Source organism: Haliaeetus albicilla, chromosome 22 (assembly GCF_947461875.1).
Source record: "Haliaeetus albicilla chromosome 22, bHalAlb1.1, whole genome shotgun sequence".
In the NCBI taxonomy this organism is placed as follows: Eukaryota; Metazoa; Chordata; class Aves; order Accipitriformes; family Accipitridae; genus Haliaeetus; species Haliaeetus albicilla.
Genome location: NC_091504.1, coordinates 19,593,208 through 19,617,774, shown reverse-complemented (window position 1 = coordinate 19,617,774; position 24,567 = coordinate 19,593,208). Strand labels below are relative to the sequence as shown.

At 43.9% G+C, this 24,567-nt stretch overlaps 3 protein-coding genes across 19 annotated transcripts in view; 1 reads left to right on the top strand and 2 right to left on the bottom strand.

Annotated features, from left to right (window-relative positions):
• ADAP1 (ArfGAP with dual PH domains 1) overlaps nt 1–3,355 on the top strand; it is a 62,337-nt gene extending 58,982 nt beyond the window's left edge. The window contains exons 8-11 of the mRNA XM_069810214.1: nt 478–540; nt 892–963; nt 1,406–1,634; nt 2,012–3,355. Of these exons, the coding sequence (XP_069666315.1) occupies nt 478–540; nt 892–963; nt 1,406–1,634; nt 2,012–2,040 (393 nt within the window). The 3' untranslated portion in view covers nt 2,041–3,355. The remainder of the gene's footprint in view (nt 1–477; nt 541–891; nt 964–1,405; nt 1,635–2,011) is intronic.
• A 1,473-nt stretch (nt 3,356–4,828) lies between these two features.
• Nucleotides 4,829–18,327, bottom strand: GET4 (guided entry of tail-anchored proteins factor 4). 2 transcript variants are annotated; one of them, XM_069810212.1, is made up of 9 exons: nt 18,127–18,327; nt 13,257–13,335; nt 12,756–12,837; nt 11,616–11,765; nt 9,802–9,895; nt 7,722–7,862; nt 7,563–7,638; nt 7,303–7,375; nt 4,829–6,190 (listed from the first exon to the last, which is right to left on the bottom strand). In XM_069810212.1, the coding sequence occupies exons 1-9, from the start codon at nt 18,279–18,281 to the stop codon at nt 6,102–6,104; spliced, it is 939 nt and encodes a 312-aa protein (XP_069666313.1). In that variant the 5' UTR covers nt 18,282–18,327; the 3' UTR covers nt 4,829–6,101. The 2 variants fall into 2 exon arrangements, with proteins under 2 accessions (XP_069666313.1, XP_069666312.1); XM_069810211.1 differs by having other exon boundaries at nt 9,802–9,940; nt 18,127–18,324.
• Nucleotides 18,328–19,181: 854 nt separating this feature from the next.
• Nucleotides 19,182–24,567, bottom strand: part of SUN1 (Sad1 and UNC84 domain containing 1) — a 35,974-nt gene continuing 30,588 nt past the window's right edge. For 15 of the 16 annotated variants that reach the window (XM_069810197.1, XM_069810198.1, XM_069810195.1 and 12 more), the window contains 6 exons: nt 24,239–24,493; nt 23,619–23,703; nt 22,985–23,100; nt 22,332–22,499; nt 21,395–21,487; nt 19,182–20,955 (listed from right to left, as the gene is read on the bottom strand). In XM_069810197.1, coding sequence (XP_069666298.1) covers nt 20,842–20,955; nt 21,395–21,487; nt 22,332–22,499; nt 22,985–23,100; nt 23,619–23,703; nt 24,239–24,493 — 831 coding nt within the window. In that variant the 3' untranslated portion in view covers nt 19,182–20,841. The other variant, XM_069810210.1, reaches the window with a different exon arrangement.

The following is a 24,567-nucleotide window of genomic DNA, read 5'->3' as shown; positions in this document are numbered from 1 at the left end:
GCTACTGCCTTGTCTTCGCTAAGCAACGTTAAAAATATCCCCGGCGCTGGTAGCTGTTGTCAGTAATATCTGCAGGGAAGGGGGAGTGTACAGGCAGCACGTGTTAATGGGGTTTTACAGGCAAATTATACTTTAGGGCTTGCGTGAGGAGCTCCCACTGTGTCTGGTGGAGGAGATGCATCGCCAGAGCTGACCGGCGAAGTGGGATTTGGCCCAGGGGCTTCTCCTGGAGGCTGCTGGCTTTGCCGGTGAAGTGCTCAAAGGTGCTCCGTGTTTCTGCGCCCGCCTCTTCTGAGCGCTTTGGAGGAGTGGGACTGAAACCCTCAGCCAGAGCCGTCGGGTGGGCTCGGGGCCGGGGGCGAGCTCAGCGTGGGCTTTCCTTCCAGTGCCCCCCCAGCCCTGTCCCGCACGCCTGGGGACCCCCCAGTGCCCTCCATCTGACGCTGCTCTCTTTTCTCTCCTCTTGGGTTGCTGCAGCTGGTGCCAAAGCTTTCTAGAAACTACCTGAAGGAAGGGTACATGGAGAAAACGGGGCCAAAGGTAGGATATAAAACATTTCTGCAGTCCCTCTAAACATGAGTCTTGCTCTGTACAGGGCTGAGAAGGGTCCGCTGGTGGGAGAAACCCACCCTTGCCGGAGAGGCAAAACCTTAACGCCATGAGTGTGTTACTACACTTTCCTCACCTGGGAGCAAACGTTAAAAAAAAATCCAAAACCACTTCGCAAACCAGCCACCCCATCTCCCCTCCTGCTGGCCCGCACCCTGGTGGTGTTCCCAACTCCCCCAGCCCGCTGGGCTTCTCCGAGTGCCTTCAGACTCCTGGGTCATGCCTGGTAAGAGAGGACCTGTGCTGCTTTGGTCTGTAATCCGGCATTTTTTGACTCTTCAGCAAACAGAGGGATTCAAGAAGCGATGGTTCACCATGGATGACCGACGGCTCATGTATTTCAAAGATCCCCTGGTAAGATGAAGGTGCCTGGGCTGTCTGTTGGGAATTATCTGCAATAATAGTAATAGTGGTGGTAATAATAATAAGTAATAATAATCATCTGCAGTGATGCTCAGGCTGGTGGGAGAGCTAAGGGGGCACTGAGCCATCACTGCCAGGTGGATCTGCCTGGTGTCCAGCCCTGTGCCTTCACCAAAAATGCTTTGGAAACCCTGTGTACCAGCTGCAGGTTTTTCTGCATCTGGATTTTGGATCCCCGGTGTTGGTCCTCTATCGTGGGTGTCCCTGGGAGGAGCTGGAGCGCGACTTCGTGGGGTGGCTGGTGCTTTTGGTGTTTGGCTGCTGCACTTTGCTGATGGGGCTTCTGGATGGTGCAGGGTGAGCCGTGTCCCGGCTGCCCGGGACGCAGAGCTCCCCTTCGCAATCCCTGCCTGACCGCTCTGCTGTCTCCTAGGATGCCTTTGCTAGAGGGGAAGTTTTTATTGGGAGCAAGGAAAACAGCTACAAGGTCCTGGAGGGGCTCCCGCCATCCACACAGGGAAACCACTGGCAGCACGGGATAACCATCGTCACCCCGGATCGGAAATTCCTCTTCGCCTGCGAGACGGAGGACGACCAGCTGGAGTGGATTACGACTTTTCAGAAAGTTATAAGCCGGCCAATGCTGCCTCAGGAATACGCAGGTGTGTTTGCTGGCGAGGGCTGGAGGTCAGCCTCGCTGCCTCGACTTCCCGTGCGTGAGAGGACGGAAGGGATGGAGAGGGATCGGGGATGCGGCGGCATCGCTCCCTCGCGTGCGGGGAGGACGCAAAGTCTGTCCAAGGAGAGAGGGACTCACACTGGGAGGAGAAGGATCGTATCCTTCCCTCCTCTTCACCTCTGGCGTGATGGCCACGCTGCTCTAAGGACGATGGGTCACCCAGTTATAAGGATAATCGGACCCAAGGGGTATCGGCAGGACGAGGACCATCCGCAGGGTGGGCTCGCGCGGGGCTGTCGCCACCTGCCAGTGCTTGTCCTGGTTTTAGCTTGGTTTTCTCTGTTGTTTTTTTTCTTTCAGTGGAAGCCCATTTCAAACATAAACCTTAGCTGGGACTGGCTGGGCAGACCTGAGGAGTGAGCTTCTGTTTACAACACAACGTGGTTTTATTTGAAATGTTAAAAATAATGAATAATAATAATAACAGTAATAATGATAATAATACTTCCCTTTCCCCTCATCATTCACTTGATCATGTCGGAAACCAAGAAGGGCGGCAGCGAAACGTCGGAGAAGATGCTGATCCAACCCGAAATTCGGCTCTGCGGCCGCTCCACAGGACAGGTGGTCCCACGACCCCCCCTCGTCACCCCACACCCGCTGAAAGGGACGTCCCACCGGCTTCGGCGGGACGGCGAAGACTTTGGTAGCACATCTCGGGGTCAAGATGGGGCTTTTTCCCCACGAGCTGGTCCCTGGGGGGCTGGAGCTGAGCATCCCCACGGCCCCAGCTCGCTGCCAGCCCTTTCGGCGGGGGGGTGCGGGGGGCTGCGGGTCCCCGAGCAGTGAAGTCCTCGTGAGATGTGAAGCATCGACCTGGAAACATCCGAAACGGTGACGGGCGAAATGGCCGAGCCTCCGGACGGCATCGGGGTAAATGAGAAGTAAATCGCCTCACCTGGGGAGCGGTGGCGATGCCGTACCCGGGCTAGGGTGGAATGGGTTTTAGAAATAAAGGGAACGGGCATCGTTAGCCTCGTTACCTGCTTAACGAAGGGCATGGGTTGGGGGGGGCACCGAGCCATGAGGCGATGCTGGGGAAGCAAAGCTGTTGGGGTCGGGGCCCATGCGCTGCTCCCCGGGTCATTCCCGTTTCATGGTTCTGGGGGATTCGCATCATTTTGGGAGCCCGGCGTGGGCTGGGGGGGTTGAGCTGTAGGTGCAGTTTTTCTGACGGGAGATGTAAAAGCCTGTCCCAGCGCACCCCCGGCAGGCACGTCCCTCCAGCCGAAGGCATGTTGCTTCTCCAGACTGGTGGTTGCACTTTTTTTTTTTTTTCCCAATAATTCTCTTGATTTTTTTTTTTTTTGTTGTTGTTGTTGATTTTCCATTCCCTCCCCCCCCGCCAAAAAAAACAAAAAAAAAGCTGCTTGAAGTGACGTTTCAGCGCTGTGTTGAGCACTGTAATTCCTGCAGTCGGGGCAGGCTGGCTGGGACTTGCACACCACGTGCTGGATTTTTACCCAAAAATGAAATTTCCGGCGTCCGCTGAAGGACCAGCCCCCGGCACGGACCTGTCCGATGCGTTTCTTATGTTGGTGTGTGTAAATGAGAGCATCTCATCGGCTGTACGCATTCGTTCTGTCACTGGTAAGACAACTGTGGTACTAAATGTCATTCGAACCAATAAATTATTATGTCGGAGCCATCCGTGGCTGTGTGGTGCTGGGGCAGGGGAGGGAGGGGGGTTAAAAAACACAAATGAAAAGAAGTAGGTGATGGTGCTGGGAGAGCCCTGGGGGTGTGGGACACCCACAAAACCATCTGCCCCCCCCCGGGGCTGCTCAGGGCGGGGGGGAGCAGCTGTGTGTGTGTGTGTGTGTGTGTGTGTGTGTGTATGTAGAGATCAGGTAAATATATTTCATGTAAACCACACACATATTTATGTCTATTACATAACACACTCCATATTATACTTACTTGTGTATATGTGTATTATATAGTGTATATTGTATATAGTTATTTTAGATAATACTCATATTTTATATTTATGTATGCACACATACACAAAAGATATATATTTCCTAGGAATATAGAAATTAATTCTATGAAGGAGTTGTTGACTATTCAGACACAACTATTTGTGCATAGTTGTTATAGCATAATATATAATACACTTTATGTGTGTTCCTATGAACACATGCATGTATATATGTAGCCATCATGAGCCATATACATTTAATTTACACATATAAGGTAAATGTAGTTCATGCACATGTCTGTATATGTATAGAGAAATTTTTATAATTGCAAAACCATAAAATATTTATCTATTATAAACATACACATGTGCATGCTTTTTACATAAAGTATATAATTTATATTATAAATTTAAGATAAATACATTACATATAAATGTACATATATCCACATGCATATGTGTATGCATAACTATAGATATAAATACTTTAAATTAAACATCTAAATATGTATTTTACACACACAGTGTCACTCATTCACACTGAAAAACCAAGGCACGTTAGAAGCAGGGAGTGGCCAGGCTGGGCTGGTTGTTTGTCTTTATGGCTAGCTATAACGATTGTTTGTGTGCACATATAATTAAGAATAATATAATCCATATTACAAATGATATGCCATACAATTATTTAATTATAAATTATTACATACACAAAAGGATATTTGTGTGTGTGTAGTATATATATTTCAATATGTATTTTATACACACACCTATATTCAGCAGCCCAGACCTGGCAGAGCCGAGGTGAACACGCAAACTCACTTTGAGCTGTATATGCAGGACACAGGAGGGATCGTTGCTGCTGGACACCTTAAGCTGTCCCAAGACAGGCACATTCGCTGGCAGCCAAAGGCATGCAGTGATGTGGCTTTTAACTGCTGCCGGTGTCCCAGAGCATTTATTAAAGTCTACAGCATCATCCCAGGTAGGGGGTTCTTCCCTGAACTTGCTGCAAATCAAAGCAATCCACATCTACTCCAGCCATTACAATATGCAACTAAAAACTGCCTTTACTGCACAGAGGAAAAGCTGCAGCACTGAGCTCCAGATGATCCACAGTCAAATGCAGAGGGGGAAAAAAAAACAGGAAGGAAAGTAAGATCTCTGCTTGTAAAACTAGAAAGCAGCAATACCACATATCCTGGTATAAAGTGTTTATTTGAGACTTCACAATTAACACAAAGTCTTCCTTTCAATTCCTTTTCTTTTCATACAGTCAATAAATTTGTATTAATCCCTCCCTCCCCCATGCATGATTGCTGTTTATTAATCTAAGCCTTTTTATTTTCATCATGAAAAAATAAAGCGTTTCTCCACCAGTTCATCTGTTCACTGTACCACTGACATCCGCTGTGCTGGATTAAAGAGGAGGAGAAGTAGAATGGCTATGCCTACCACTGGGGTTGAAGTTACTCCATTATTTATTGATTTATTCTTTTTTTACAGAAAGTGTTAAATGAATCAATCACCAAGAAAAATAAATATATCATAAAGAACCAAAAGTTCTGCAGTATCCCTTTTCTTTACATACAGCTGCAGTTCAAACACATACATTGCTCGCAGCAAATCATTTCATTCACTATAAAGCCGTCACCTTTATGTATGGTTGTGAACTTGCACTGAAAAAGAACCTATTCCAAAGGAGTAGAGCCACAAGCCAGAGGAGGTATTTTAGATGCCAAATTTTTATACCTAGGCAAGAGAGATCCACATGGCAGCCAATTACCTATGTTCCACTGATCGGCTTTTACTCAAGAGCAACGCAATCTTGTGCTTTTCAGAAGTATCGGCTAAACACACGCACGGACTCAACCAGAGCCAGACCTTAAGTAGTGTGAAAGGCAGTATGAATGGTGTGCATGTTACTCACGGCAGTGGAAGCGAGTTCTTGGTATCAACGTCTCTTGGATGTGCATCTCAAATTATGCTGCTTGGCTCATCTCACAGTACTTTTGGCACCAGCCTCGCGAATAAATTATTCAATTGATTACCCTGCCTTTCGAGATCTTCCTTGGAGGTGGTAGAGTTCAAGGAGGCTTTCTCATAACAAAGACAGTATTGGGTAGGCCATGAAGTACAAGACCCATATTTATGCTTTATTGAATTACTGTGCAAAAGGGAATACTGCATCAGAAACCGTAGAAGACTATATTTTAATCAAAGTCACCAGCCGCTGTATCGGAAACCTGCTAACAATTGCTCCGATTGGTTCGTTTGGCTACTTTTTGTTGGTTTCTTTCTTTTTTTACATAAATAATATAGACCGAACATTATAAACATTTCAGCAACCATTTCTAAAAGACTGGAGGAGCCCTTTTAGGCACCAAGAAACAACTGCAGGATTCAAATTCCAAAACTGTCTTTGGAGTCATCGAATCATCAGATTTACACGGCACCCAATGACAACAACATTCAGTCGAGCTCAATAGGACTGCTATCTTCCTGACCATCTTCTGTGTCATCATCTTCTCCAGTTCCCATCAGACTGTTTAAGAGATTTCCTAGAATAAAATACAGGACAGTCAAAATTGCTAATTTTACATTCTCATCTCAAAACCTTTAACTATTCTCCTACCATCCTACTAGGGTGCAGATTTCAATAAAGAAAAAAAATTTTTTTTTTTTTTTAAACTGAAGAATCTGAGCAGAACATTAGTATTCCCACACTGGTTTCCATTAAGGAATTTATTGATTGGGAAGCTGTATTTTGATACTGTTCGTTCTCTAGGATTACACTGGAAAAACCCTAGTGAAGTCACATACTTAGGTACTATAGTTGCTGCTTGAGACAAAAGACAAAAACCAAACCACCAAATGAGGAAAGACACACCTCCATCCATGAAACTGTCAAAACCCAGCAATGGTCTGCATCATGCTATAACGAACTTGTTTGAGGCATTTATGCATTCTCCCCATTTTATTCAATTTAAAGATGCTTGAATTGCTGAAAAGTTGTTATTTACATATGGGATCTATGAGATGCTCATGCTTTTCATCAAACTTTGGGTATCGGTGAATTCACTTTTGCAGGTAAAGCTTCAATTCAGTTCACAAACAGAGAAGCTTAGTTCTCAAGAAAAAACAATCGATTTTACACAAGTAATCCAGTTCAATTTGCTCACATTTTATTCAAGAGCCAGGAAATGAGGGCTGAATTTCTCTATTCCCTTTCATTTTTTGTAGAAGGGCAGTACTAATTTCAGAACTTCTACTCTAGGAACATTCATTTTATATCAGGACTGATTAGGTCTCTACCAAAGTCCCAGACTTGACCTAAAGAAAATCAGCCACTGAAGTCTGAGGAAATTAAGCTTTAATACAAACAAGATTTTTCTTTACGTTTGGAAGTCATACCATAATGTCAAAAATTAACCATAAGAGTAATTTACAGAGTCTCCCCTTCCCAAAGATGAAAAGTCTACTAGCTTCAGCAAATTAATTTCACATGCAACCAATTCATCTTGTATTCTACAGTAGTGACTGTTTCCACAGGCTATGAAAAAACTCATACATTCGTTAGAACATTCTCTGTTTCCAGCACAGCCATTTTGTATAAGCCACTGCTCTGAAAAGACTGGCGGTACCTATAAACAATAGTCAGCATAAGCCTTACCTAGTAATCCTCCATAGGATGATGTCTGCTTGGGCGGAACACCAAAGAAAAGCTGTCCTATTCTGTCTAGGTACTGAAACGACAGAAGATGAAGAACAGTGTCAGCTACTTTGTTTACAGGTGCAAATACTATGGGCAGCGGTCATGCCACACAAGCTACATGGCTGACTTGTATCTACAAGTCACAAAACAGGAGACAATCAGCTATTATTTAACTAATTCTGTAGGTTAAATCCTGTTTACAACTAAAAGTAACTCACCTCATTATACATGGGATCTCTTTTCAGTGAAGGTTGATACTGTTCACACAATACTGTAAATACCGTTAGTTTTCCTCTAGAAAGGAAACAACCAAAAATGTAATCTCAGAAACAACTGAAAAGGAAACCAAGAACAACATGAGAAAAATCAGACTGTACCCATCAACCGCCAGCAACAGAAACCAGATGAAGTTTAGCAGTGGTTGAACAAAAGGTGGACCCTTTTCTATTGAAGGATGTTTCTGTGTGTATGTTGTAAAAACAACTGATGCGCTGGTCTTATTTTTTAGGCAGAGAAATCTGAAAAAGGAAACAGAACAGGGCAAGTTAAAAATAAAAGGCAGAGAAGTAGTTTTACATGCAGAAAGAAAAGGGAAGCCAACTGCTCAACAATCTCTACTTCATTTGTGCATAGAAACCATCTCGGGCTTAAACTGATGGCAAAAACCTCTAACTGGTAGAGGCGTACATCTTTGGCAATGGTTTGGCTATCAACCGAGGAAGGGGAAAGTCGCTACTAAACTACATTGTGGAATAAGCAGGTTGGGAGGGAGAAGTGACATGAAGTATTAATAGAATGAGTTTAACCAAGATCTAAGCAGATTGTATACAGGACGGCTACTAAAAGAAGGCATCAATTAAATCAAAATGTGGAAATACTGTCCACCACGCAATTCAAATTAAACATGACATTGCATTTACTGGTCCACAGTTTACTATGCTGAGGTAAAAACCTAATTAAAGACCTCTCTCCTGGTCCCATCCACTCCCAAACACATCTCTTTTCAGTATGTATCTGCCAGCATCCGATGACTCTGTCATTCTATTAGCAGTACCTCAAAATAACATGGCATCAGCATCACTAATAAGTTTGACACGCATGTCTAAAAGTCTCATAATAAAGCTACACTTCGAGCTCCCAAGCCATTTGTCACCAGTTAACAGATCAATTTCCCAAACTGATCAAATCTTTGTTCAGGTCCAGTTAATTTAACTGGCAATCTCTGCAAGTCCCGTAGGCCTAACAAGAGGGTTTATCTGGGACAAATGCTGTCAGCAAGCACTGGGAAGGCTGCCACGAGCAGTCTCATCCTTGGTCACAGGCTGGCCTCTAATTCTGTACCCTCACATATGCAAGGGCATTGGGCTCTTTTGCCTTACTGCTGAACTGCAATTATTTTCATGAGAGTATAAACTGCTACGTAAGAGGATTTAGTACAGTATTTGAGACACAGGCCACTAAGGGATGCAGTAGGAGTGCTGTATAAATACTGAAAAAATAACCCCTTACTAGTAACTTCTCCCCAGAATTTCCCCCCCCTTCAGAAAAAAAGCCCCATAAAATTGTTTTAGAGTCCTGCATATACTGGATTTCCATAAAAGATCTTCTACTGCTCAAAATCACTGCAATCTATATCAACCAGCTATGGAAAGCAGGACAAATCTGATATGACAGCTCAGCGCTGCCAAAAGAGAGACAGACTTGCTCTCACCTCCTCCCTCTCCCCCAACACCTACTCTCTCCCTGACTCCCTGCTGCACAGTCCTGTCTCCACCTCCTCCTCAGACTCCTCCATGAGCTGCTTTCTCTGACTGAAGAAAGCCATCAGCTGATTAAACACAGTAAAATTGGCTTTGTCAGCCTTAATTGTACATGAGGTCTGCAAAGGCACATAATAGCTTACATTCCCACCTCCTACAAAATAAATGCCCAAAGTAAATGAAAGCCACCAGCAACTCTGTCAAACCAAGAACCATTGCACTGCTGCTCACAGACCAGGGTGACCCAAGACAAATTGTCTCTTAGGACAACGAGACTGAGAGCAAGTACTACGCTAAAGGTAAAAATAGAGCCTACTTAGGTCCAGTCTTAGTTAAAACATCAAGGTAAGCCCTAACCAGACATAAAGCAGTATTAACAAAGCTAAGAATTGTGCTTTCAGGGTCAAACAGATTACATTAATTCTTCAGGCAATTAACATGGTTTCAGGTTTCGACCTTAATATGTTGCGGGGTTTTTTTTTCTCTCCCCAGTCTGACCAATTGAACACGAGTTTTGAGATGATTTTCTCCTGTTGTTACCATGTAAAGTGAGTTTCAGAAGCTCTGGCCAGTTTCACGGTTTCTTTTGAAACACATGCATGGTTAACCCACAGTTACCGTGATTAAATTAGATTGGCCTCCAACACAGTGTCATCTCAGCAAAATAGTAAAAAAAAAAAAAAAGTTTAACACCTACTGTAGTACTGCCTGTGCTACAAACATGTCCACCTCACTGCGATATCCCCTGGACGAGGAGTATTCTACTAGCATATTTGCACATCCTTCGCCATCTGTGGAGTGCAAGAAGTGATACCGAGATTCACTATAGTTTTGCTCTATAAAAGGAAAAAGAAAATGGCTTTTAAGAAATCAGTTCATCATACCTGAACGTAAAAACAAATCTGTTAGGCTTGTACACTACAGCTGGTAAAAGGACAAGAGCTACACACATGCTATATAAACAAGACAACTAGCAAAAAGAAAGTGGGCTTTTTCCTTTGTAAGTTACAAACAATTTATAAAGGGACATAATAAATATGTTATCCTAAATACATTTGAACAACTGTTATTAAATACAGTTTATTCAATGCCACCACAAAATACAGCTACCACTGGGACAAACAGTTTGAGCTGCGGTCATATCATTTTATCTAACTGCATGTTGACACTTCATGTGCTGTCATCAGTGCTTGGGAGAAGAATCAAGTAGTTCCATATTAGACTATGTGCAGCAAGAAGTCAAACAACACCTTCAGCGTCCTTCTTTCTAAGTGCACAGAAAGAAGGCATTTCCTATTTTTAGCTTAGCCCACTCTTGCTATCAAAATTAAAATTGCTTCCATATGCTGAATAGAACAGCAATTATACAGGGAAAAAAGGTGTAAGAAATAGCAATGATTTGGTAGAACTTAACTTGAAGCAAAGCATCATGCAAAATCACTGCAGTGACAAATCAAAACGGGATAGCTGATAATTTTTGGAATTTAAAAGCTTTTTTTTAAAAATCTGAGCCTTTTGTGATGAAACTCTCAAAAACTACAGACTAAGAAAACGTATGCATTTTGCTCTTCAAAAGAACAGTGAGCAGATGGCTACAAAATGAGGATTTTTTACTTTCAGAATGCAACCGTTTCTTATCCTAATTGTACCTCAGCTTCTAACTTAAATGCTCTGAGGAAAATCCTCCCTTTCTGGCTGGCAGCAGCCATCAAGCTAGCATAAGCCCCATGAGAACAGCTACGGGATTGCCCATGGCACGCAGGAAGGCAACGAGCTGGAATGTTGACCATTGGGTCAGGATTGTTCTATGAAACCACTATCATCACTTTGCAGCTACTGAAAAATTTAAAATAAACAATCAATCATCTTGCACAGCTATTAACTCACAAGAAACCACAGAAGAGATGGCATTTATTCAACTGTTCTCACTCACCTTTGTTATGTTTCAAACCTAAGACTTTAAAAACTAGCTATTATCCACAATTAAAATTGTTATTTAATGCATTTTTGGTTTATCTTACATCCCATTGTGATAAAATCCCACATAAATCAAAGGCAACAACATTCATTCTGGAATAAGCCTGCTGGTCAACATCTCAAAAAGCACCTAATTACAGATCCAAAGACTGTTTTGGATGCTAGGTGGTGTATTTCAATCTTTGTCATGTTTATACAGGATTTAAAAAAAAAACACCCACAACAGCTTTGCTTGCCAGCAATTTTCCTTCTAATGACTCCATCAAACTATCTCAGTGTCTAAAGGATCAACCTTCCTTTTACAGAGAGCAGCAGTTGTGTTTTGGGTTTTGCACTAATATAGAGTTACAGCCCTAGGGGTTTTTTTGTTAGTAACATTAAGCTAAAGTTATTGCAAAAATCAGGTAATAGCAGAACTCAATCAATCATTTCCATCTCAGCTTCTTCAGATTATTTCCAAAGTAGATCTCTTACAATATCATACTTTCAACATTTTCAAAACAAAGCACAGAAAAGCCAGTTAATTTTTCTTACCTTTCCACAGGGTAATTGCTAGTAACTGGTGTAGTTTCGGATGTCCAAGTTTTCCTGATCCCCCGCTAGACCATTTTAGTGCTCTGGATACGAAAGCCACTCTTTCAGGAGAATTTGGATCCATTAAACTAAACAATTTAGCCAAGTTTTCTAGAAGCAATAAGATTCACAAATATTTAGCATTAACAGAAATAGGATGAACTGCTGCTTCTAGTGCATCTTTAAGTTACAGTGCGACTGTGTCTTTAACCTCCCTTAACAGCCTCCATAAGCCATCTTAAAAAAAGAGTGACTTTGAACTTGAGCCACTTCTCATACATCAAGTCAATCTTGCATCTATCAGCCAGCCATATTCACATGACTCCTCCACAGCCAAAAGCTGTGCCTTGCAGTCAGCTGGTGACAGCTTCCCTGTCTCGTCGTTGGGGACAGGATATCCCAGAGGACCATGCAGTTCTGTCCTGGTTTCAGCGGTTAAACCACGACAAGTTCCAAGGAGGAGGAAAGACTGCAGGTTATGGGACTGCCTGCCATTCACAGGGAAGCTGTGAGGGACAGAGGGCTGTAGCTTGGAAAAGCACCACCATAAGTCATAGATGGGATACAAAATGTTAGAGCCGATCTAAGTAAACAAAGAACGGCCTCTGTCTGTCTGTCTCCATCCACAGGTTGTTAATAGGAGCAGTTCACCCGTGCTGCAGCAGTAGTCTGGCCAGGCAGCTCTTAAGGTCTCCTTGAATTGCCTGCTTACCAAATCTCACAGTCAAACAAGAAAAGTTTCCTTGTGAACAGCTGAATCACAAATACTGTGCACACTAACACACTGCTAGGGTGGGAAACCACCACGCACCAAAGCCCTGGGGACATCAGTGACTGTGCAGACAATACGTTACTGCTGCGTCAAGGAAAGAACAATGCCACAAGACTGCAGTATTTGTTCTAAGCATGCCCACAAAGTTATCAGGAATCCATTATTCTCTAATAAGGTTTTTCCCCAGTCCATTTCTATGATGAAGGTAACCTTCAGCCATGTGAGAGGGCATACAAAAAGGATTTCAGGTTTCAAGTCTGTTAACAACAGTCACTGTGAAGTGAAAGCACATCTAAACACCATCAAACTGAGCGCAAAGGTCACCTCACCTAAAAGGTCATCTGCTACTTTTGCATCCGATTTCTCCAAAGACTCCAAAACCAGCATGGACAGATCAGCAGCACTGTTTTGCTACAAAACAGACACATACTGGTAGTGATGAACATATCAGTACATAAAGAAAACATCAACCAGAATTTTGTTAGGAGGCAGATTTAATACTTGTATCAACATCTACAGCTAAGGCACAGTATCAAGTCTTAACCTCCCCTTATAAAAAGATTATACTAATTTGATGGCATCAAAAGAGAAGCCTCCAGGAAAGCAAAACAAATGTGGTTACAATTATTGTTTGGATGCTCACAAACATTTCTGCTTTATGTTCCAGTTTGGCATAATCCTTCTTTGTGGAGAAAGGCTCAATAAAGAGATAAAACAGAAGATTACAAAGGAATTACCCCAAACATTTATCATTGAGAATTCACCATTCACCCCTCAAAAACATGGAATAATGACCCCTCCTCAACCCACACACACAACCAGTGACTTACCTGGTTATGACTGAAGAACAGCAAAGCCCCTGAATACATTAGTTCTCTTGCTTCTGCATGTTTTCCTTGTGACATATACCTGAAAACAACAGCAAAGCCTTGATAAAAATTACCACTAAATAATTTGTGTACGCTTAAAGTTACTCACATTTAAAGGATTGAAGATCACTAAAATTTAAAATAAAGGCAATAAGGGATTTATTTTTAAACCAGGTTAGTTTCAATAATGATGCAACTTTTACTGCAAGTTACAATTTTTTTTCTGCTCCAGACTCGAGAGTGTAAGAATGAAAACTGAGAGCTTCAAACCTGATTTGGGCTGGAACAAAGAAAAGGAAATGATCCCAGGAGTTCACCTGTGCAAAAGATGCCAACGCACTGAACTACACTGCTCAGACCGTCACATTAGAGCCTTTACCAAAACCAAAGCCATCACAGTGAAACAGTTTTCAGAACGCACCCTGGACAGCTCGCACACCCAGCGCTGCCCAACCGACCCCAGCCCTCTCCTCCCCCATGTCTCCCTTCCACTGGTTTAAGTCTCTCTGACCACTACTACTGTCTGCCAGGAGACATCAGCCACATACTAGTCCTCTGCTTGTCTCTGATGTGTAAGAAAAGAACAGCCAGCAAGATATACCATCTAACACTTTACAGAGTCACCAATTCGTAGAAGAAACAAGTCTGGTCTCTCAATACAGTGCTTCAAAACACACCTGCTGCAGCTTCCACCTTCCTCACTGTCACGGTTTAACCCCAGCCGGCAACGAAATACCACACAGCCGCTCGCTCACTCCCCCCCAGTGGGATGGGGGAGAGAATCGGAAGGGTAAAAGTCAGAAAACTCGTGGGCTGAGATAAAGACAGTTTAATAGGGAAAGCAAAAGCTGTGCACGCAAGCAAAGCAAAACGAGGAATTCATTCCCCACTTCCCATGGGCAGGCAGGTGTTCAGCCATCTCCAGGAAAGCCGGGCTCCAGCACGCTTAATGGTAACTTGGGAAGACAAACACCATGGCTCCGAATGTTCCCCCTTTCCTCCTTCTGTATGCTGAGCATGACATCATATGGTCTGGAATATCCCTTGGATCAGTTGGGGTCAGCTGTCCCAGCTGTGTCCCCTCCCAACTCTTTGTGCCCCCCCAGCCTCCTCGCTGGTGGGGTGGGGTGAGGAGCAGAGAAGGCCTTGGCTCTGCGTAAGCGCTGCTCAGCAGGAACGAAAACATCCCTGTGTTATCAACACTGTTTTCAGCACAAATCCTAAACATAGCCTCATGCCAGCTACTGTGAGGAAAATTAATTCTATTCCAGTCAAAACCAGCACACTCACTTAAGAGTTAACCAAGAAATGAAGAATAAAAGAATTTGTTCCTAACGTTTACCTCAAGAGCAGGAGCCTCTTACCATGGTGCTGTGATTGCAGCCTCCTGCACGTTGTCACTATCGGTAACTAAAGGTCTTGGACAGTCACCTCTCTAGATTATCAACGCAGCATTTCCTATAAAAGCAGTTAAAGTGTGGAGGCAGATACAGATTCCAATTTCCATTTCTCTTTACTGCTTCTCCGAAAGTCTGTTTTCTGAGTAGTTAATAACAACAGCCAGTTTGCTCATATCAAAAAGATAAGATGTCAGTTCTACCACGCTGCTTTAGTATCTGCAATATGCATTTTGTCCTCTACGACACCTGGCCATGCTGTGCCCCTGCTTCACCCCTCTCGGTTCTCAGCAGCCAGAGCAGCCTCTGCTCCTGCAGCGGCAAGGCCTCCCCGTACAGCAGATCCGATGCACGAGCATCCCCGCGGGGTAACAGAGAGGGGTCGGTGGTTCTGGGAGCGAAGTGAGGCAGCCAGGGGAGCGGTGGGACAGTGCGGGCATGGAGAGGGTCACACTAACCAGAGGGAAAAACGAGCAAACGGTGGATACCGTGCTCTTGTGCTGCAGCGAGATTCCTGTCACACGTGACAGTTCCAGGGACAAGTCCTACTGGTAAAATCAGATCAGACAACAAGCAAGGGAGGAGACAGTCCTCCAAAAACCCCAAGGTCTTTTATCTGTAACAGTTCACAGAACTGTAATAATGGATGGCATGATGGTGTTTTTTTGCAGTAAGTATCGTCAACAATTCAGATCTGCAATCACCACCGTAAATGCTCTGCGTGTTAGTCAAACAGATGGGCAGCTTCAACATTTTTATAGTTGGCGTCACATCCAGGTTTGCTTCTTTCTAGGCGTTTGACTCCCAATCTCAGTGTAGACCCACTTCCACAAATTCTGCTTCCAGTAGATTCCCAATGCTATTTGGGAGCTCCTAATCTGGGAATTACTACAGCAGATACTAAAAGATGCTGAAAACAGCTTTACAATACAAAATACATTTTAAAGAGTTGTGTTGTTTTTTTTTTTAAAAAAAACCCTTTTATTTAAAAAGAACTTCTAAGAAAAATAAATACTCACTACACTCATCTAAACGGCATTTAGAACAAGAGAGAAACATTTTCATAACTGAAATCCTGGATCAGACCATTCATACCAGAAAAAGTACCTACACGCAGCAGGAAAACAGACACCAATGTAACAACAACGGGGATGTTGAACTTGGAAGTCTGACTCAATCACCGAATCATAGACAGAGAAGAGTTCAACCCAGCCAGCCCATACAGTAACAACAGTGGTCGAGGTACTCCTGGTCGGAGGAACACAGGACTCGCTGCTTGGGGTCAGGCAGGAAGAGCAGTTTTCCACCTGCTCCATGGATCACAGGCAGGGATAAGAAGTCTGCAGGAGGCAGGCTTATGGTAATCTTTCCTCCTCCACTTCTTCCCCTCCTCCACCCTCAAACACATCTCAGTTTATGACTTCTGAAACTCTGAGTCAGGATTTCAGGTTTAACATGCAACTCGTGACAGAACAAATGTTTTAGAGGCCAGTGTTGTTTAAAACACGTAAACACTGGCTATCCCAATTACAATTCCACAGCTGAGATCATCTCAGTCTGTGTTATTATGTCTCTGGAAAACTGTTGACATTAACATACATTTTACAGAGGACAGACAAGACTATCCAGGACTCTTTTTTGGCCTCAGTGACTTTCCAAACAAGTTTCACAGTCTCATTACATCTTTTTGCCTAGAAGGAAACGCTCTTCCCAGCCATGCAAATGTCGCCTTTTTATTTAACTGAGCACCTTCTTTCTCTTGAATTTAAAATGGAAGAGGCAGGATCTTCGATTCCAAATTAATTCAGGGAAGCTTAAGCAAAGTATGTGAGTTAATACATTCAGAAGACTGGATGAGAAGCAACCTGCTGAGCCAAGTCATCTTCCGCCACTGCAGCCATCACATCACATAATCCTTACTACAAAATAGGCCATACTTTGTCTTAAATTTAGATTTATTCTCAAATACAATTTAAGTCTTAAGTGGTGCCCTTGCTGATCCCATCAGAAGGCTACAGCAAAAGACAACTGCTTTAATTTAATGGTGCTTGGTAGGGCAGGCTATCTAGTGTACACTGGTAGCAGAAGCAGATGGTGCACAAGGACTCTCTTCCCCACATACCTGGCTGCTATTTTTCCAAGGATACCCACAGGCCTGTTCCCATTCCAACTCAGAGGAGCTCTGAGGACAGCTGACACACAAGTGAGCTACCAAGACCCAGACGGCAGTTTCCCCACCCGTCCTCTCACAGGAGGACCACAAACAAAGCTGGGACCCACCGAGGAATCCCCTGGAAGAAACACTTTATTCTGTGCCCCCAAAAGCAAGGATCCACATTTTAAATTTTGACGAGAGAAAGGGTGACCGCTACAAGTTATGGGGGATGTGAAAAATAAAATAAAAAAAACTAAAAAAGGTTTGCAATAAAAATAAGTTTCTTAGAACAGGCAGTAGTAGTAATATTTCTGAAAAAACGTCCAGGCCTGCTCTACTTAGCCATTGTCACGTACACAAACATTACACCAACTACAACCCATTCGAACAATGCTCCTCCGTGCGGGCGATCCTTGCCATTCCGAGAGCTGCCCCCCTTCCTAAAAGTGGTACCGGAGGGTGACTGCCGTGCAACAAAGTAGCCCTGCTCCTCGGCTGAGCAGTCAAGCCAAAACCTTAAACAATGTGCTTCGCAGGCAGGCCGGCCTTTAAAATAAGCTGGCAAAGCAGAGGCTGCTGAGAAGGCGCCTGCTTGAGGAGCTCAGGGACGGCCCTGGGGCCGGGGCCAGGGCCAGGCCGAGAGGCCAGACCCGAGCCCCCCGGGAAGGCCAGGGGAGGCCCTTACTCGGCCTCTTCGGGACGTTTGGGGACGGGGAGGAAAATCCAGCTCTGCCCGTGACCTCTGCCGAGCATGACGCAACACGCCCCCTGCACGTCAACGGGACGGTGTGCTCCCGGGAGGCGGCGGCAGGGAGCCCCCGCCGTGCCCAGCTGCCGCCGCTGCCGCCTCCCTCAGCCAAGTCGGGTCGAGGTCGGGCCGCGGTCGGCGTTCACCTTCAAACCCCGGCCAGCTAAGCGGCTCCCCGCGCCGGCCCCAAGCCCCCGCGCCCCTACAGCGGCGGCCGGGCCTGAGGGAAGGGGGAGGCCGCTGGGCCGGGCCTGAGAGAAGGGGGAGGCCGCCGGGCCGGGCCGGAGCAGCCCCGCGGGGCGCCCGCCGCCCCCGGGCCCCCGCCGCTCACCCTACCCTCCACACGCATGTACCCGCCCCCCCTCCTCCAGGCCCAATGAGGGACCAGGAGGCGGAGATGGGCAGAAGCGGCGGCCAATGGGGAGCGGGCGTGGGCGCGGCGGGCGGCAGCAGGGTAGAGTGCGTGGGAAGGCTCTGGAAGGCCGGGCGGGGGAGGGGCAGGGCGGCGGGCCGGACCGGGCCGGGCCCTACCTGAAGAAAAGCGTCCGGTACATCTGGTGCGCCTCGTAGTAGTCGCCCTTCTCGACGCTGGCGCGCAGCTTGCCCTCCACGCGCTGCACGCCGCCGCGGTTCCTGCCGCCGCCTTTCGCGGCTTCCTGCTCCGCCGCCATAATCGCCGCCGCCATCAACGCGGAGGAGGGGGAGGGGGAAGGGAGGGCGGAGAGGGGGGGCGGGGGGAGAGGGCGGGCGCAGCCGCACGCAGCCCCGGAGCGGCGGCACGCCTCGCTGCCCGGCTTCCGCCCGCTCTGACGGCGGCCGGCGAGGCTCAGGAGGCGCGGCTGCGTCAGGCGGGGCCCCCCGCGGGGCGGGGCCCGGCGGAGGGCGGAGCCCGGCTGGGGGCGGGGCCTCGCTGCTCCCCGGGGCGGCGCGGGGTCGTGTTCATCTGCAAGCTCCACCGAACGGGGCCGGGGCGGGGGGGGTGAGCCCGTCCACCGGCTAAAAACAGAATTAAAGAAACGCCCAACGGTTTTGGGGCTGTGTCAGATTGGTTTCAGTATCGAGCGAGCCCGGCGAAAACGTAGGATATTAAAAAAAAAACAAACGGGAAGGGTGTGTGGATGGCAGATAGTAACACCAAGCTGTGTAGGGCTGTAGGGGCAAGGCTGAGGAAAGGGTTTAAAAAAACCAAAGGCCAACCCCCCAACACTTCCAAAGGGCATTGCACACAGCAGAAAATCATCCAGCAACTACTGACGTGTAGTTGGTTTTGGTTTTTTTTTCTTCTTCAAAAGTTTCAAGGTGCACTGAACAGCACAAGACAGGGCTGCACAGAAATGCCGAAGGAAAAGCGAGGCGCAGGTGCGTGACTGCCGAACAGGGACTGCTCCTGGAGCTGCACTTCAGAGTTCGGGAACAGCCCTCAGCCCCCGCACACTTACCAGGGAGGATCGCTTCTGGAGGGAATCAGGGCAGGGGCAGAAAGAGGTTGAGTATATTTGGAAATGAGCCATGGGGGGAAAGCAGTACGACAGTTCTAGTGATAAGAGTCCCTCCTGGCCTCAGTTATTCAAGCAGGTGATCAAAAATACAGAAAAGAAGCTTTATTTCTTGTTTCAAATATTACATGCACTTTTAAAAATTAAAACTCTTTATTTAAACATCTCAATAGCATCTTGTCAGTTTGGAGGCAGCAAAGAATAACAGACATCTTGAAAAGCATTTACAAAAATACATTGCACAAAGTCCTATCTTGCTTTTTTTAAAAATAAGTTAGTGTTATTCAAAATATTCCCACCCCAGCTACCTAATTTCAATTTACACAGGATAATTCTAATTTTAAATATGCAACCTATAGTATGAAAACAGCTGTACATGTGTAATTGAGCTCCTCTGCGTAGGCCATAGGTTCTGTCTCTAGCTGAAGTGAAAAAAGTTCTTCACACGGAGACTTTTTTTTTTTTAAAAACATTCGAGGACTGTTGTGCAACATACGTAACTCTATTCAGAAAACCAGTCAGCAGTTCCATGTGTTAACAGTTCATGTATAACTATAAAATGCATTATAACAGCAAGATAAAAAAAATTCTGCATACAAGTACATTTCAGGAATCTTTTCTGAAAAAGATCTTCAAAGTAGCAGTCCTAAGGGGGCCAATAAGCATTTTCATCTCATTCTGCATGGAAATGTTGCTTCCGAGAGCAAGACATCACCCTAATCTTCTCACACCCAACTAAGGTTTCTGGGGATAATCTAAAGAATGCCCGTATATTTCAATACAGCAGTACTGAGCAGAAGTCCCTCTTGTAAATGTGAAGTAGCAAGGTTTATTCCACATACTGCATTCTCACAGTACAACATTTACCGAGTGTAACAATGAACCAGCCTAAGGAATTCTTCTCCCAAAGAGATCACTTTTGACAAATTAAGATTGTTTAATTGCTGTATACTAATGTTTACCAAGCAATTTAGCAGGCTTATCAGCTCCGATCCAGTTAGTCAGTACATCAAGGTCAAGTTGGAATTAACACTAAAGAACAAACTGGCCAAGTTGCTATGGTAAAAACCTTTAAAATAACTGCAGTTAAAGTTATCCCTGACTTTTAGAGCAATTCATGGCCACAAATCACAATAAAGCATTCTCAGTCGCTGGTGTTTAAACTAGTTTTGGTTGTGTTAACTTTCCCTGACAGTAATAGTTATTATATTCAACATGTATCAAAGCCACCCTTTTGGATCCACCAAAAAGGTCAAACCCAAGGGTCAACTGAAGGACACCTTTTGCCACAGTCAGTCTTTAAAATGTACCACAGTTTTTGGCTTATGGTGCCAAACTAACAGAAGTATGCAGTTAAGTCCTGGATTTAAAAACAACAGATTCCTAGTTGCAGAAAGTGTGGTTTATTCTTTTAAAAAACCTATACATTCATTTGTAATAAAATAGGTGTCACCTGTTTGCCAACTGGGCTTTATGAACCAGAGTAGTTTGCATGCATTATTTCTCTCAGCATGGACACAAAAATATAAAGCTAACTGGCAATTACAAGCTGCGCATTAGAGCAAATAAAAATTATTTTTTATACAGTTCTGCTGACAGTCTTCTGCCTTTATCAGAGGATCAATAGCTCTGCAGTACATATCTTGTATCCTCGTCCTTTAAAGAATCCAGTGTTCTAGGCTTTCCGGTATATACAAATTGAGAACAAAATGTACAACAACAAAAACAACCGAAGCTGTAGTGTAGGAGATTATTCGGCAGGTTTCCCATGCACTCTGAACCGATAAAGGCATGTATATTCTGCATGTCCCCAGTTAGAAAAAACTCTCAATTCTACTATTTGGAATGCGTTTTCACTTTTCTCCTAGAGAAGGAAAAAGCAAACACACAAACCAGAGTTAGGTTTCTAGTAGGAACAGGTGCAACTGAAGTTGCTTTCTTAGATTCCTGCAACTACCAACTTTTATTAGTAACTGTCATGCCTTGGGAAGTTTCTGCCACTTTGAACAGAACCTTCCTTGCCTTACAACTGATTATTTGTGAAGGGAGTCAGAAGAAGCATGAAGCAGACTCTTTATATATAGTTTAGCATCTTCACACCATTTGTGTCCAGATGGCACAAACCTTTCCTCTTACTTATTTAGACCATAGGTTTTGAGGCAGATGGGTAGATAATTTCTACCTTAGTTTCTACAGTGCCCAACAGAGAACGAGACCTTTGTCCTTCACTGCTCATTGTGCGCTACCATAGAAAACACGAGTATCTTTCTCCTGACGCTTTAAATCTTACCATCAAGACTTACCATCACTGGAAACATCTGCAGTGGTTCTCCTCCTTGGTCATAGACATACTGTCCTAGAAGCTTGCCTTCTTCTTGATATTCATCATCTAGACCCTGTAACAACAGGATAAAGATTTTTGCTTCTGTCAAATTTGAAGTCAAGCCAAAACCAGAAGCATGTCTGCATAACTGACTATCAACAGACAGCATTCAGAAGTCTATCAAACCAGGATCAGAACATTTCCCATGTAACTTAATGCTTGTTCCGGCACAGCTCTGTATTTGAGTTTCCTGCACTGCAAATACTTGTGCTATGTTTATATGTTTTCATGGTCAAACCCCTTAATTTCCATGGCAAAACCACTATCACAGTGTACCATATAAACTGCTCAGGACAAAGAAGAATGAGAAAACATCAAGGTTATAAACAAGACGGAAGTCAAGATTCAAGATGCTTGGATGATTGCTTAAGCGTTTAGAAGAACTAGACAAAGTTCTCGGGTATCACAACTATACTCTGATGTAGCCTGTGGTCTTCTATTCTGCAGTCACACCTATGCAACTGTGCTGCTAGTTAAAATCAATTTTAAACAGATTTAACACACATCATAGATAACATGAAGAACCAAAATTTGGAGGGAGGGAGGGAAGGGAAGGAGTGGAGGAAGGATGGAACAATTAAAGTGTATGAAAGAACTAAACCAACCTAAAAACCATCATCTCCCTTCAAAAATGTTTACTACTATATAAAGCAAAACAAAAGAAACTCCCCAAAATTAGTTGTAACACTTCTTATTCTTAATCGCAAAGCTCATAAAAATATAAGCAATTTTAAGAGCAATGACAGAAACAGTTTCTCTTCTTAGCTGTCCTCCCTTAAGTCATTATTTTCCAAGATATGCAACACAAATATTCTTTATGCATACAAACATCAACTTAATTTCAGAAACAAACTTACATATACTGAAAAGTTCCTAGGAGCACTGGTGATATTTCCTGTTGGTGAAAGTGTTTTTGGTATGTGTTCCACTGTAAAGGCAGTTGGATAGATCTTCATTGAAAGTCTAACTACAAGATACCCCTGCGATCCTTTGAAAGCCCAGCAGTTTCCTGGATACATGTCCGGCTAGACAGGAGAAAGGGGAGAGAACAGGATGGGACATGACAACAACAAAAAAACAGCCACAAGCATTTTGTAATGAAGTTGTAATGAATTCTGAATTATTATAGGGACAGCCTTAGATAGTAAGCAGCAGAATATAATCTATTTGGTAGAACTCTTCAGGAAGACAGCATATCCACCTGAACTACCAGCAGTGTTTTGAAAACCCACTGAGATTACTTCTCAACAGGAACCCTCCCAGTGCTCCCACTTTACAGAAGGCCAATACACTGCCCAAGCGTCCTATAAGGCTCTTAATTTTGCTAGAGTAGGACTTAAGCAGTGCCCAGGAACTACCAGAAGAATCCCACTCTTGGGAACATAGTTCAAAGTACCCACACCCCCAATATATTACAGACCGAAACATCCAGCATCCAAAAAAAAACCCCAATCCAAATCACTCAACACAAAATAACATTGCTGAATTTGTTTACTCTGCCTTTAATTACCTGAATCACCACTCTGGGAGACTGAGAGAAGTACCACAGAGGAATTCCAAAGAGGCTAATTAATGCTGTTTTAGTCTCGTAGGTTTCAGAACAGCGAGTACTCAGAATACTGCCACCTCAAAAAAAATGCATCAGGTTAGCAGAAATAATTACTCATTTCTTCATGAAGACTTTTAAGGCAGAGATTTGTACAAAGATTAACTAATATACCAGTTATTTTCCTCATAAAAACCCTATATTGTTAAAGTCTAATAATTTTCTGGGATACAATGCTTCTATCAAGTACAATGTTATTTTAAGAATATATTAAAGGTTTTTCATTTAGGAGGGCTAAAAGATACACATTTTTCCCTGATGAGTTCAGTGGTGTGTACACCCCACACAAACACATCTGTGGTTCTCTATTATCCAGTTGTACACATGCTTAGAAGAACTATTCTATCCCTATCCATGCATACCTAGGCTGATGTATAACTCTGTAAAGAACAGGCATAGATTGCAATAGTCTGATGATCAGGCAACACACAAGGATACTCTACTAACCTTTAGTCTTCATTTTAAGATTTTTTAGTAAATAACATGAATAAATATAAATAACATGAATAGTAAAAATGGTGTTTCCTCTACTATTTACCTCCAGATTCCAAGGCGAAATCCACCATACCAGTCTTGTCTTGAGAGTAGAGTTTCAGTGCATTGTTTACAATAATTTGTGCTTGCTACAGATGTACATATAGGAGAGGAGAACGGAAAGAGAAAGATTTTAATATCAAGTGATAAAACAATTGATATATACACACCTGTGATGTTGCAAGCTTCTTTGAGATGCTGCACTCCATCACAAGTCTTTTAAAGCCTCTGTCAAGACAGAGGCCATTTTTAATGCATGGTTGTCTGTCTTAAAATACAAATTCATACTGCATCTTGACTAGTGTTTTCTTCAAAAGTTGCATTCTTTCCCCCACCTTCCCAAGACCCTGAGCTGCATTTCTTTGGTATACTTGTTTCTTGCAAATTCTTCAATTTTCAAGATAGCGTACTTTGAAAAAAAACACGAAACATTCACAACCTGCAACAACCAATGCTATATGCATACACCTGATAAAGCATTTTCTGTCGTTCTCCCCATTTCAATTAATGTTCCCAACATCTCTTAAAATCATTAACATTTATATCGACAGTTATGCTCCACAAAATGCCTATAAAAGGACTCTATAGTTTCAGTTGAACTTTTGAGAACTTGAACTCACTCACCGCTTCTGTGATTCCAGAAATCCCTGCATTAGTCACAGCATTTGTTACTACTTCAGATGTTAGTTTTTGGTTTGTAACAGACATATGGAGAGTAATATTCTTGAGGATCTGCAACTCTAGATCGCGCAGTAAAGTCTGCAGATCGCTTTTGCTCACAAAATTGGATGTCAGCCATTGGAGAAGTGATTCGGGAAAGTCTTCTTGTCGATCACCAAAAAGCATTAGCTTCACAGATTCTTTGACCTGGGCATCTACCTAGTAAAAGCCATTAACAATTATGATAGAAATTATTAGTCTTTATAAACCATTAATACTATCTATAACAGGAA